The sequence below is a fragment of the Piliocolobus tephrosceles genome, chromosome 5 (genome assembly GCF_002776525.5).
Source record: "Piliocolobus tephrosceles isolate RC106 chromosome 5, ASM277652v3, whole genome shotgun sequence".
NCBI classification, from domain to species: Eukaryota; Metazoa; Chordata; class Mammalia; order Primates; family Cercopithecidae; genus Piliocolobus; species Piliocolobus tephrosceles.
The window spans coordinates 106859219-106874853 of record NC_045438.1 but is presented as its reverse complement, the minus strand read 5'-3'; the positions used below and the strand labels follow the sequence as shown (position 1 = coordinate 106874853).

The window sequence follows — 15635 nt, the reverse complement described above, 5'->3', positions numbered from 1 at the left end:
TTAAATTAAAGACAATTTCTCATTTATGAGAGCTGGGCAGTATCACCTTTACATTGTAGCAAAAATAATAAAAGATAGAGAAATCACATAGTTTTCTGAGGAATGCAAAAATGTATCTTTCCTCTCTTACATTTTTAGATGCTGTTTTATAATGCTTTTTACATTTAGTCAGCATTTTTGAAAATTGTACAGATTAGAAATCTTTTAAGAAGTGCCCTAAAAGCAAGAAAAGCCATGTTATCTTCTATTCATAAAAATGATCATTTTGGAAAGGTACTTTCCTTCAGTAGCTTTTGGAGGCTGTTTATATAATGCAGCTGCAAAATAACATTTTCAGATAAATTTTAAAAACTACAAAAATATAAATTGTATAGTGTCAACAAATAGGACTGTATTAAATGATAGAAAATCTCCCAAGTGTACAAATTCAGAAATATTTACTGTCGTATCACATTGAATTATAAATGCAGAGCTAACCTGGTATCTGTTAGAAAGAGAATGAAATTTGACAACTACATCATTTAACTTATAATGGTGTGAAAAGTCAGGAGAAAAAGTTCCCCAGGTATTGTAGGAACTTACACAGCTTGTATCAGTACTCTGGAGGGTGACCAAATTGGGAGTTCACTGATTATTTTGGCCTTCACCCATCGTGAGGTTGCCTAGGTTAACACCAACATTTTCCTGGGTTAGCAAAGCTACCAGGTCACAGGAGGGAAATTCTAACCAATCACTTCCATATTATGCCTTTAAAAATCTAAACATAAAAATTATGTTAGAATTTGCCGCCAGAAAATTAATTCTGATTGGAAATGTATCACTTTCATACTTAGACTTGTTCATTTTAGTGTCTATTCTCATTTGCTCTCATGTACTTATTCCTCAGTTGCTTGATAATTAAAATAATTATACAGTATACATATATCACACTTCCAAATTAACAAGCTGGCCTCTTGTACATTAGCTCAATCTCTGCCAAATGTAGACTTGTCTTTTTCTAACTTCTTTCTTGTTTACAGTTACCTTGAACTTCATGGATTATTGGAAGACTCAGTTTCATCACTTTCAACTTTCAAGAATCAGCTCAAATATTGCATTTTCTAATACCACAGGCAAAAGACATTGATGATCCATCAAGACAGATTCTTGATTAAAATTTTAAAAATACATTTCTACATGTGTTGAATTAAAAATCAGGACCAGTAACCCATAGAAATACACATATATCTTCAAAACGTAACATGTGATGTCTTTAATGTTGATAAAATTATATTATCTATGTACATAAGAGTCATAGAAATGGATACCAAAGATTCTACCCAAAGAAGAACAGTAATTGTTTCCTTGAGAGTATAAAAATGTTCTCAATAAAAAGGGAAGAAAAATAAGCTATCAAAATAAAGTCTCAGTGATATGCTACTTAGTTATGCTGTGTAAATTCACATTAAAATTAAAACCCCATATTTAAAAATTATCTGTGGTCTTGGGCTGCTTGATATTTGATTTAAAAGCAGGTAATTGAAAAACAGTATTTGTAAAAGTAGTGAATGGGGTTTTAGTTTTGCCTTTGTTCATTTGTATGGGTGCTGTATTGTTGATTGATTTCTTAATGGGATTCAATGGGAATGTGTAAGAAAATGAAATTACGTAAAGCCTGGAGCAGCTTTAAAAAGTCTTGAGTTCAGTAATGTTATCACCTTATACTAACATATTGGATTTCCCCCAGGAAGCTCAAGATCCTTGCAGTATTTCTCCTAGTAGTAAAATAGGGCAGGTATACAGAGGGGAAATAGAATGTCTACACACAAATAATGGGAAAATTGAAAAAAATAATAATAAGATATTTAAGATAATAAGATATTTAAGATAATAAAAGATATAAGATATTTTATATTTAGATGAAGCAGAATCAGAAACCAAGTCTCCTTTAGCTACTTTGGTACAGAATGAATGGTGCTCACACTTATAATTTTACTACTATTTACTTTGGAACACTCTACAGTGTAGAAATGGGCTCAGCATAAATGCTAAACATATCATTACAAATACTTCATGCTGTGATGAATATATTTGGTCATTTCCCTTGGGGTCACTTCCCAAGTGGTTATTTTATAACACTTTAATATAAATGTTTAACCTTTAAAAATGTGGTTCTTTTGGAGAAAATCCCAGATGTGCATACAATTAGAACCAACATCAAATATTTTGTGTTGCCAGATCACTAATTAAATTCCTGCACATAACCTTTTTCTTCCTGTAATGCAACATTTAGTAAATTATTTTATAATTATGCAAACAATGTTTTGTATAGCTTTTGCATTTTAATGAGTTTTGGGGAAACCAATTTAGAATTAAATCAGATTCTGAAAAAAAAAAAAAAATGTGTCGTACTAAAGAGCTGCCATCTAATTGTAATAACACACTCTACTTTCCATGAGTCTGTAATTCCTTTTCCATTTAAAAAGTCACAAATTTTCTGCTTAATTTTCGTTTTTTTGTCTTTTTATGGGAAGATGTTTAAATATTTAAATTCACAAAGGACACATAAGAATCTTCCAAAGTGAAGAAAAACTGCTCTCTCTCCCAAAACCTTTTCTTTAATATTACCTTTCAAAAACGTTTCTAGTGTTCCCATATTCTATTTGGTTAGATTAGCCTTCAGTACACTCAAAGTTCTGAGATCAATGTAGGCAAAAATGTAATGCCCAACTTTATTTCCTTGATTTCATCGATATTGTTTAGAACAGTATTCTATTAATAGGACTAAATATGTATTAGTTGTTAAATAAAATGAAAATTATGTAGCAGAATAATTGTCTTGAAATATTGGACGTTTTAAATTTGTTAAATATCTCTAGCCCTCTTTCGATTTCCTGTTTTTCAGAATGTAAGGAATATAAATGACCTGTAGAAAATGACAAACTTATGTCTGAGGGAATCCTATAAATACAGATCTGGAGTGAATAGCTCAAGTTCTGACAAAAAATATGGGAAATATTTTGTATTATAGTTGTCTGAGTCTTCCACTAAAGTCTTTGTACCAGCGTGTGCTTTAAAAAATATATAGGAATGGACAAAGACGAGTCAAAGTTATTATAGGACTAAGAATACAAGATAGATACAAACAAACCCATACGTATATATATGTTCATAGATACAAACACACACATATATGCGCGCGCGCACGTGTGTGTGTGTGTGTGTGTGTGTGTATATGTTTTGGTACAGTTTTTTCATTTTACTTAATTAATATTGATCTCCTACCATCAAACATCTTTTAAGTATGAAGGTGAAAGAAAGAGGTGATTAGAGAGTGGAGAATTCAACACACGACAACTGCCTAAAAAGTTACCATACATATGGCAAAAGACACTAGTTGGAATTTCACAAATGTAGGAGATTAATAAGGGCAATAAAATAATACAATGTGGGTAAATCTAATATTGGATGTATAAAATAACAATGTCTCCTGCTCTTTTAAAGATATATGGAATAATACATATGTACATATATGTGAAGGGGATTAAATGCAGTTAAATATTTATGACCCTTACCTTGTGTGGAATGTGTAACAAGTACCAATTTCTATTGAAATATGGCGAGCTAATTAAAAGTATTGCATTCCCTAGGTTAAGCACTTAAAGAGTAGTAAAAATAAGTGTAAATATCAATAAAGAGGAAATTGGATTGACAATCAATTGAAAAGAATACATAAAAAGAAAAAAATACAACATAGAATGGATGAAACAAATAAAAAAACAAATAGTATAGGCATATATTTAAACCTTAATATAAACTAACTACATAAAAGGAAAGTAGATGAGGTCTCCAAATAAAAGATAAAGGCAGAAGTATTATCCTATAAATAGTTGTTAAATAAGAAACTATCCTTATTTTATATGAAAATGGATTAAAATAAACAAGATAAGAAACTTTTAAGAGTATGCTAAATAACACAGCTCAAAATTTAAAAGACACAATTTTAGAACTATTGGAAACTTCTTAAAACCAACTGGCATGAGGACCTCTAACTCATTTATATTGGGTCTATGTGTATGTATATACATTTATGTTTATTATAAATATATGTAAATGTTGTATAGTCAAATTTCCAACATTTTCCTATACTTTAAAACCACATGGCAGTATGGTATATAGACTGAAACACTGCCTTTTTTTCTTGAGGACTACTCCCAAATATGTGGATATGTTATATTTGAGGTGGCATCAAAATACTGCTTTCAGAAAAATTTATTCAGGTAATTCTTACCCCCAGCCTGGTATATATACCACAGAAAAAGACATTTTAAAGTATATGCATGAGGTAAATTTCTTCCAAATATCCAAGCACTATTCAAAAATTATCACATGCTAAGCCAAGCATAACAGATGAGTCATAGGAATCCAACATTCCTAACTCCTTCCTAAATTCACACATTACTAACAAATCATAGCAGTATTTCTGCCAAACTTTAGGAATTTTTCTCAGCACCCTTCGTTTCAGTCCTCTTGGTAGTTGCTAGAAATTCTCTACAACTGGAAGAATAATAAGAAATAATTTTACATTTCTGTATTTTTCAAAAAAAAGAAGAGCAAAAATATACCAAAAAGCAATGATTAGTAATCCCATTCTTTATTAATGATACAATAACACTGAAAAAAAGTATCAAAAGAGTAAAAAGTATTGCCAAGTAAATTTAGAAGCCTTTTCTTTCAAATGCCATATTTACTCATAAGTGGAAATGAAAATCAAGTCTGAAATAACAGAAAACAATACAAATAAGAAACTTTAATATTTTTAGAAAACAGGCAAAACAACACCCAAAGTATTTGTAGCTCCAAACTTGTTATTATTAAACAACAAAGACAATAATAAATTGACTAAGGGTTAACAAAAAATAAAAAAAAAAAAATAAAGAACACAAGGAACAACACATTGTAAAGTTTAGTATAGATAGAGAAAGGATTCTATCATTAAACATATAAAGTATTAAACAAAAAGCAGAGAAAACCTTGAGAATAAATCTACAAAAATAAGTTCTTGAAAATAACAATGATATGAAGAAAAGTCTAGCTATTATAAGAGAAAATACAAAAGATGAAAAAATTTGATTTTGATTTCATGTCTATACGTTTTTCTCCTGTTTTATTAGTTTTTTATTGGAATAGCTAGAATTTTACATATCATTGAACTGTTATTCTATGACAATTATACTTTTAAATGTGAGTATTATAAGTAACTCCAGTAATATACGTTAGCAGATTCTTAGCAAATCCTAAGGATTTTTTATAATTTGTGTAACCATTATGATTTAACCCACTTTATTTAAAATATTTTAGAGTTTAGAGTCAGAAGTACTTTCCATGTCTTTGTATAAAGTCACCACAAGATTGTAAGGCCATAAACAAAACTTCTAATAAACACATCTAAAAGACCAAAATTGTTAGTCCATGAGTGTGTGTAATTTGCAAAATCTTTAAAAATTATGAAAGTAAAATGTCAGTTTATTAAACAGCTGTTGTACTAAATTATTAATTCCCCTTCTACTCTTATTTAAAGTGCTTTAAGTTAGAAATGATATCTTATTTATAATATCCTTAATACCAAGCCAACACCATGTTTAATGATAACAAAAGCTAAAGACCTTTGAAATTCAGGAACAAAAAAATGGATGTTTACTTTCACCATTAATATTGTACGTTGTCTTAGAAACTTGATCAAATGGTATTAAACAGTAACATAATACCGATTAAGTAAATAATAAAAAGAAAATAAAAACTACCTTTATGTGTAGATATGATTCTCTCTAGAAATAGTAAGAAAAGTTGTATCTTTAAATTATAAAGAACAATAGCAACTAAGTAAGATACACTTCTCAGGAAAAAATCGTCAAGAGCCTGTAAAAATTTCACATTGTAAGCACTCAACCTTGTTTTTGCTGCTGCAAGAAGTGAAAATCAAAATGAGATATAATCTGATACATAAGAGTGGAGAAAAATCAAAACTATAACGATTAATAATTGGCATAGTGAAGGTGTAAACCAAAGGGTCCTCCTACACACTGCTGGATGGAGTGTAAATGAGCACAGATAATTTGGTTGTACCAAATCAACAACCCCAACATGTTTTTTTTTCATTTAGCAATTTTCTTCAAGTTAGGTGCATTCATTTAAATAAATACTTTGAAGCCATAAAAAGTGAGGTTGTATATTTATCTTATTGATATATACTAATGGCCAACATTCACGTGTTATTTTTAAAAAGGGAGGCTATAAACATATGTACATGAAATCCATTGTTAACATTTTGTAAGGGAGGTTGTTCTTTCCATGACATGAATGGTTAGGAAGTTGACAAAAACTAAAGGAAAATGCTCCAGGAGCTCACCTCTGGGAATTTAGGGATGAATACTCCTAGAGACAGATCAGCTCTGTGGTGACTCATCTTGGAGTCTACGAAAAGAGTTATGTTGCTTCGAAGATGAGGCTCATTTTCATAAGAAGCTAAATTCTCAGTACATCGAAAGAGTGGGATCCTCCTTTTACCTACATCAGAGATCTTAAGCCACTGGATGAGTGGTTTAAGAACCAGTATGGCTGAACATAGTGCAGAGTGATGAAATTGAGCTTGACATGATCCTACAATACGTCTTGAAAGCCCTGAGCAGACACAAAAGGTTAATGGAATATTTTATGAAGAGACGGATGTACATGCAGCTCCATGAGAGACAGAATATGCTTGGATAAGTGATACCAACAAGAAAACAGTGACTTTAAGGCACAACCCCAGTTACTAAAAACAACATATTTTCTGAAGGAAGACAACTATATCACGTCAAATTTTGGGGAAAACCATGAATACAAGCAACAGGCTTATATAATATGTCCTACTTTCTCCTCTTAGGCATAAATTACAAAAGAAAACATTATATACAAAATAAAAGCAATTATATAAGATATAAAAGCAATGCTGTTTGTGCATTGGTGTTTTTAAAAGATCACAACACAAAATAGGCTACACTATAAATTTATTTTCTGTAAAACTATCCATGAGGTCTTAACAGAATTGGTGATTATAACGTCTAGGTTAATTCAATGTCTATTCAAAGTATAGAGACTGGAATGCAGAAAGAAGCAATCAAGGGTAAAAAATCTTACTAACTGGATCAGTTTTGAATATCCACTATGAAGTAGTTCAACTCTAATGCGGACAAGATAGTCTTGGGCAGTATGATCACTCCAGTGAGTGCTCTAGAAGTTCGAAGTCACTCATAAGTTTCTCTCTTTGTATATAATTCATTTCCCGCCACACCCTCTAGGTACTTATAGACTGCTTTGGGGAAAATGAAACTATAACCTGAAGGAATATAGTAGAACAGTGAAAATTAGGTATCAATGATTGGCACTGTATAGTGGAAGCTGGGTTCCAGCTGAAATGCAAACGTGGTTGAAACATACTACTACACTTCTACAGAAATAAAAGCAGACAAGGAAAGGAAAGGGCTCATGGAAAAAAAAAAAAAGAAAAATCCTGGAATTTAAACGTTTTTGTGTTGCCAAGGTAACTTAGACCTAAAAATAGAATAAAGTTGACTGGCTGGCATTTTGGAGAATAGAATCACAAAGATTTGCAAGTCAAATTTATAATCTATAAGACTGTAGCAGAAAAGGAGTTTGCTTTAGGATAGCAGCCTCATGGAAATTAGATGAAAACAAGCAAATCTACCAATAAGACTTATCTCAGGCTCATCTCAAATAGGAAACGGCTGGGCTTGATGTTGTCTAAGAACTTGAATCCTCCTATTGGTTAAAGGAGAACTTCCTAGACTTCTCTGGTAATAAAGGCAATTATAAGAAACGTAAGATGAGAAGATGGTTACTCAAATCAAGAAGGATGAGAAACTTACATGGTCTTATTTTGACCGTGAAAAAATTTTAGAGAACAGTGGTGCTGCAAGTGTCAAAAGGACAAGGGAAGAATATTAACTAAAAAAAAAAAAAAAAAAAAAAAAAATCAATTTTGAATTCATTACTAAAATACTATAGATATAAATAACATTGGAATTGCAAAAAGGTTATAACCTGAAAAAACACATTCTTTGAAATTATTCCCAGAGTTGAAAACCTTTGGGGAGTTTCAGAAAATTGATTGGAATCAGTTTTAAACCCTGTAGGATTCACTCAAGCATATGGCCTTACCAAATGAATGCATCAGCGTCTTCAAGAACTCCAGAGATGAGCGGTTTTCGGAAGAGAAGATTGGACTAGCTGCTTTCCTCATGCTCTGTTTCATGGTAGTTCACACTCAAAAGTGAATTTTACATCTTAGGATCCATACAACTTCTCTCAATTAATATAATTTACTGGGTTTAGAACAGTTTTCTTAAAGTGGTTCGCAGACCAGCAGTGTAAGGATCACCCCAGACATACTGGACGCTAGAGCTACCAAATGAGAAACTCCTAACGTGGGGCCAATAATTGGTGTTGTAACAAGACCTCCAGGTGATTCTATTTACATAAAGTTTGTGATCCGCTGGGCTAGAGATACAGAGACTGACATTTAATCTGGAAATTTGAATATAAGCCTAAAATTTCCAAAAATGTGATGGGGATCAAGGAAATAAATGGTGATTATACTTGATATAAAAGCCATGGTAACATTGTTTTTAAAATGTTAACGAATGCCTTCAGAAAGTACATGAGTTTGGAGATGGAGGGAGAGAAACCAAATGGAGGGAGGAAAGGGGAGAGCAAGGAGAAATCAAAAGGAAAAGGAAAAAGGGAAGGAGGAGGATCATATATATGATGGGGAGAAAAACCAGGTGGAAAGGGAGAAATCAGATGGGAAGAATTCAAGATGAAGGGAGACACACAACTAATAGAAGGAACCAGATAGAGGAGGAGAAGGGGGCTGGAGAGAAAGAGGGGTATCTGCTTTAAACTTCCCCCAAAATATTCTGCTTTCAGTGGGATTAACTCTGCATCCCTGGGAAAGTTTAGGCAGATCAGTTCCTTTACTTCTCACTATGTGAAGAGTTTAGAAGTAAGACTGAACATTTTGAACTGAGGAAAGTCAGAGGATTTTTTACAATTCAGTGGAAAGAAAAAAGACACGATAGAAAATACAGGCCTTGCTGATAAGATGGACCTATGAAGCTTGCATTGGGTTTAATTTGAAAAGTGAAAGAAACATAATAGTGTTTAACCTCACCTAGAGAAGTAGGCCATATCAATTTTATACTATATTCCAATAATATGTATTATGTATATATGTGGTAAAACTATATAGTTTATACACAATATATATTTAATGATCATATAATGTACAACCAATATTGAGTTGATATATAAAATAATAGATGACTCATTGATCATGTTTGCAAATACACACATGTATTTAGCCATGCAAAAGGATTATGGCAAATTACATTTTCTATTAGTAATGGCATTATGCAGACTGAAATTCATTCTTTATTTTATGTAAAATTACTACTTATTTATATATTTACTAATATTTGGAAGATTGTTAAAGAAATGATATATATGTTTTCTAAGACAGACACCTATATTTTAACAATGCTAGCACATTTATGCAATTTTATTTTTACTTAGAACATGTTTGAATGTGAAGTAACATGACCAACTTTTTAGCAAGCTTACCAGAATTTTTGCCCTCAAATTTATTTTTGCCTTTAAAAAGCTAATCTGGATGGCTATACATTTATTCCAATGATATCACCATTTCCATTTTTGGAACTTATCTTTAAATTGCTTCCAAAACCTTCAACATATTACTTTAAATACCAAGCAGGGAAAATATTTTTCATGTTAAGATGAAAATCCAAATAACTTTTTGAATTGGGTCTGCTTAATAAAACGGAATAGCCAATTGGACAAAACTTAAAAAAAGTTTTATAAGTGATAATGTAATTGTCTTTCCATATGGTCACTGTTCTGATTTTTATAAGGTAATGATAAGTTTGAAATTATTACAAATAGTCATATCAATGTAAGACCAATCATAAAAATATCAAGTAATTAAATTTGAATGCTTGATTTCTGATATTTAATGTTAAAAGCTGTCTTATTACTACACTATGAATCTTGTTTTCTATGACCATACAGAGAATATAGTACGTTTGTGACTTTACCTTTTCTTAAATGTTATTAATGTCAGGGCATCAAACTGACCTAGACAATACTGAACCAAATTTTATTCTTAAACTAGAAAACACTGTCCATGTGCTCACTCCATGTGCTTATGCAGCCAAACAGAAAGTTGAAATGCAGTGCTAAGCTGTTTAGGCAAAATTATTTGGAGCTTATGGCTGCCTGTTTTCCCTTCAGACCTTTGACATACACCACCACATTCCCAATGCTTCAGTCTGACCTTATTAGTCTATTTGCATGAGCAAGGCTGTGTAGTCAGATTAAATTGCCCAAAGAAGCAATTCTATTATTCAAGTGAATGCATTTTTTTTTTTTTTTTTTTTACTTTGCCAAATAAGGAATCACACTACAATACCAATCAATAGGCACATTTGAAATATATCAAATAAATATATTAACAACATTATTTACTAGAAAATTTAATTTATCAGGAAAAAAAGACTTGCCTTTAAATCCTGGGACACACTTGCAGAAGAAATATCCTCTTAAATGTATACTAGTTGTTCCATTTTTGCAGGACACAGATTTGCAATCTTCAGTATCTATCTCACAGATGTTCCCTTCATATTTTTGCAGATCGCTACAGTTACAATTGTGCAAAAGGGCCAGGCAGAGGCCATGCACTGATATACTCTGGTTCCCTAAGCAATAGTCAACATTGACAACACACAATGTGCCAATGCAACTAAGAGAACAGCTGCATCTGAAACACAGAAAAATGAAAAACCCAATTAGTCACATACTTTATATTGATATATTTAAGTATTTAAATCACACATTTATTTAAAAACACAAAGAATTATTTAATGAAGATCATTGTGGGGTACATTTTAAAAATATTTTCATAGAGTGTCAATTCTTGGCAAAATTACTTTTGATTATTGTGCAGAATTATGAGTGAAAATAACTTTGGTGCTGAATATATCTAGTCTCAAAAACATTCTGCCACTTAATTGCTAAGTTAGCTGGGATAACATCATGAACTCTGCCTATGTTAATGTGTGTGTGTGTGTATTCAAATATTTTTAGGTTGGTGAAAAAGTAATTGTGGTTTTTGTCATTGAAAATGATGGAAAAGTTCACAATTACTTTTGCAACAATCATATGTGTGTGTGTGTGTGTGTATATATATATATGAGATTATTCAAACTCAGTTTGTCACTCAACGCAATTATTTAAGATGTAGGTATAAGGCAATGCCAGTTATTCTTGTATTAGTCTTTAAATCTATAGTATTTTGAATTTTAAAAGATCTGTATCTTGAATACATGAACATAATTTATGCATTCATTATTTTTATTTTTTAAATACATTTTTAATTAATTGGCAAATTGTGAGGAGATTTTTCCATAGTAATTTCAATTTATCCAATATATTTTTCTAGTAGTTTTTTACGTAGTTTTCTTGTATGTGAAGATAATTGTGAAATAGTCTGCAATTTATGTAGATGTATTTTAAATATTTTTAGGTTTAATGTTGAGAACCATGTTGACTATCAACAAAAGTGGGGATATTTTTCTGGAGTTAGACAAGGATTTTTCACTTTTTTCTTCCTTTCAAATACAGATGTGCACAGGAACACACACATATCTGTTAAAGACCTAATGTATTTAATCATTATACATTGAATAAGTTTTCTCGGGTCCTCCTTATATCTAGGCATAGTTATAGGTTGGTAAAATAAACTATGAGATCATTTTAATATAATTATACATTACATGACATATCCATATGCATTTCTTTGAATATTTTATATACATACATAAAGTGAAAAAGAAAGCATAAGATAAAAAAACATGTAAATCATAGTGATGAGTAAAGTATCACGATTTTCAAGTATTCTTTATCAAGCATTCAAAGGGCACTTAACATTATCATATAAACATGCCAGTGGGCTGAGAAGAGCAATGTCAAATCACTTTGCTTGTTATTATTAATAAAAATTGACCTATTGAACCTAAGTTATGACACTCATAACTCTAAATGATGGGAAGTGTTTGGAGCCAGCAAAAATGTTAAAGGTGAATTAGTTCAAGCCTTTCTTCTTGTAGTTGTAAAGAACTTAGCCATTTAATGCAATTTGTCAAGGATAACTGAGATTATTAATGGTAGAAATATAGTGGATGCCTTGATGTGTTCAAATCACTGGTCTTGGAGAGAAAACTTTTGTTTTAATCATTTTCAAACATTTGTTAAATAAGTATATTTATGCCTGCTTTCCTCATCTACAAAATTCCCAGATGCACATCTATTTCACAGAAGAGTATCGAATGCATTTTTTAACGGGCAAGTAACTGTTACCTACTATATCAAACACTCTTACAACAAAGTTACCTGAAATAAAATCATAGAACACAGTTACTTCCTCTCAATACCTTTCCTCTTCTCCCTTCACATACGGAAAAAAAAAAAATCCTAGGTAAATTCAAAACAACTGCCACATGGCAAAAAAAAAAAAAAAAAGGGGCCGGGCGCGGTGGCTCAAGCCTGTAAGCCCAGCACTTTGGGAGGCCGAGACGGGCGGATCACGAGGTCAGGAGTTCGAGACCATCCCGGCTAACATGGTGAAACCCCGTCTCTACTAAAAAATACAAAAAACTAGCCGGGCGAGGTGGCGGGCGCCTGTAGTCCCAGCTACTCGGAGGCTGAGGCAGGAGAATGGCGTAAACCCGGGAGGCGGAGCTTGCAGTGAGCTGAGAACCCGCCACTGCACTCCAGTCTGGGCGACAGAGTGAGACTCCGTCTCAAAAAAAAAAAAAAAAATTAGCCTGTGTTAGGCCTGTTTAACCATATTTTTGTAAATTGTTAATAGTGCATTAATAGTGCTCTTTCACTTTCAACAGTGTTCTGATTGGGGTGGTAGATTACATGGGGCCCTATATATAATGCCAAGATTATTATATAGTTTTGTGCCTCCACTGTACAAGTTTTAGTCATAATGCTATTTGTTATTCCATGAAAATGAAAAGAAAATTTTAGAGAATTCCTTCCTAAATGGACATTATCTACAAGAATATGAAAGCATATCTTTATAATTCTTTCTGAACTAATCTCTAATTTATTAAATCTCAACAAAGGTATCAAGAGGTAGACTCTAAATTATATATGGGAAGCTTACGGCATTGAGAGTGTTTTTGAAGATTAAGAGTAATATGGAGGTACCAGCTCAATCAGATACTATAACAAACAAAAACTGTAATAACTGAAATAGAGTTTGCCAGTTATCTATTAGGATCTTGCTTAAGTCTCTAAAACCTACATAGCCTATGAAGAATGATTCCTTTTTAAGTCTGAGCTGTGTGGGGATAGTGACACCTTTTATTAAGAGGAAAATTTAATAGGAGAAAATTTGGGGTAGAAATTAGGAATCTGCATTTGGCCATAGCAAATTTGAAATGATAATTGACTTGAATTTTTTACTTCATAATATTTCATGTATTTTTATATTGACCTGATTTTTTTTTTATTGAGCTTTAACATCCTCAAGAGAATACTTTTTCTTTTGTACTAGTCTTTTTAAAATTTGACAAGTTGCAGTTAGAGCAACAACCTACTTGTTTCCAATTTTTGAATTTTTCAAATTTTATTTTTGACACAACATAGGCACATTCCCTTATTGTTTAGAATTACCATTTCTATATCAACCTACCTGCAATATAAACCTACCTACACACATATATTTATATATATATATATTTAAATTCTCAAAAATGATTATATCTTAGTAATATATAATACTCTGAAATTTTATCTTTCCATTTAATGATATGTCTGAGATACCAATCCAAATTAGCACATTTTGTTTTCAAAGGTTGCAAATATTCTATTATATGAATATACTATAATATTTTACCCTCAGAAGACACTGTAGTTACTATGTGTTTTAATTTGTTGTGCTAATATTTATACAGAAATGGAAGTCTTCATACAAATATATTAGTTGATTCTGTAAAGAGGATCCATAGGATAAATCCCTTGCAAAATTCACCTTAATCAAAAGGAAATCACGTGTTTAATTTTAATAGTTCTTATCAAAGCCCTCTCTAAAAGGCTGATGTTCAGAATGCTGGGCTTTCCAAACACTGGAGAGTTCTGCATGTCATAAAACATTTTAGTATTTACCAGGTTGATTAGAAAACCTATCCTATTTTGCTATGATTTTTATGTGTTTAATTTATGAATATCTGCACTTTTTTTGCAAAGTTACTGGTCATTTACCTTTTTGTTTCTTATTAGCAATCTATTTTTGGTAATTTTTCTACAATAAATAATTTATATTTTTAACACTAATTTTATAATTAGCACAAAAGAAAATAAGATATCAACACTTCCTTCTCCTTTGCATCACAAACTTCCCCTGACCCCCCCAAAAAGCAACTCGGCAATCTGTTGCTTTCTAATGGCCACTGTTTGAAAGCTCATTGGGATGTTCTTAGGAAAGTGTCACTTCTGATGCATTGGAAGTAGTCCAAAATTTCTGAAATGCCAAGCATTTTGGTTTTAAATTTATTTCCAAGTTTTAATATTCTGGTTTATTTTAATTTATATTTTCATAAAATACTATGTAAATATTCCTATAATACATGCAAATATTTCTTATAGAATAACTGTAGTGTCTTTTGAGAGTAAAATATTACAGTGCATTTCTGTTTGGAAGAGTGGAGGCAGGATGGCACACTTCCGGGTTCTTCATCCCCACCCCCAACTCTTCCTGCGCCGGGGAAAATGCAGCCGGTGACCCGGGAAGGTGCAGAGCAACTGGGCATGCGCCAGGTGACGTCAATCCGAAGAGACCAAGATTTACCTGGTAGCTCCTGCAGAAAGCGCCTGACACGCCCATGCCCCGCCTATTGCCCTCCCACTCCTAGAAAAGCCACTCTGGGCCAGTGAGCCACGCGGTCTTCTCACAGCCCCACTGCTGTCGGGATGTCCGGACTGTGGGAAGTCTGTCGGAGAGCCCCAAGGGGGACTCTGCCGGCCTCCTTCACTGGAGGCGGACAGACTTCTCCCCCACACCTTAGGTGACCAAAAATAAATGTGCAGTTTTGCTCCTACACTTGCCTACCCGCTGGTTCTTTTGTGCCCGCTCTGGTGGTCTTAGAAAAAACAAATCAATTTCCATTTCTAACTCATCATGACACCTATATATAACTACTTTAAGATGTTTAACTATTTTTGTGTTTTCATTTATCTCAATGTTTACAAATAAAATATTTTACATTTATTACTTAATAAGAAAGCACATTTAAACATTATTCATTGATGTCATCCTATGGAAGAGAAGTATTTACATTTCTTACACTGCTCCTTACCCCAAAACACACACATACATGCGTGCATGTGTACACACACGCGCACACACACACACACAAACACACACATACAGATAATCACACTAAGCCCTTATTTCATTCTCCCAATATAAAATTAGGTTAATTTTGTGATAAATTAACATGCATTGTATA

General features: G+C 32.2%; 1 protein-coding gene across 1 annotated transcript in view; it reads right to left on the bottom strand.

Moving 5' to 3' along the window:
* Nucleotides 1-15635, bottom strand: part of EYS (eyes shut homolog) — a 1801461-nt gene that overhangs the window by 1597248 nt on the left and 188578 nt on the right. Inside the window, exon 7 of the mRNA XM_026455461.1 lies at nucleotides 10613-10873. Coding sequence (XP_026311246.1) covers nucleotides 10613-10873 — 261 coding nt within the window. The remainder of the gene's footprint in view (nucleotides 1-10612; nucleotides 10874-15635) is intronic.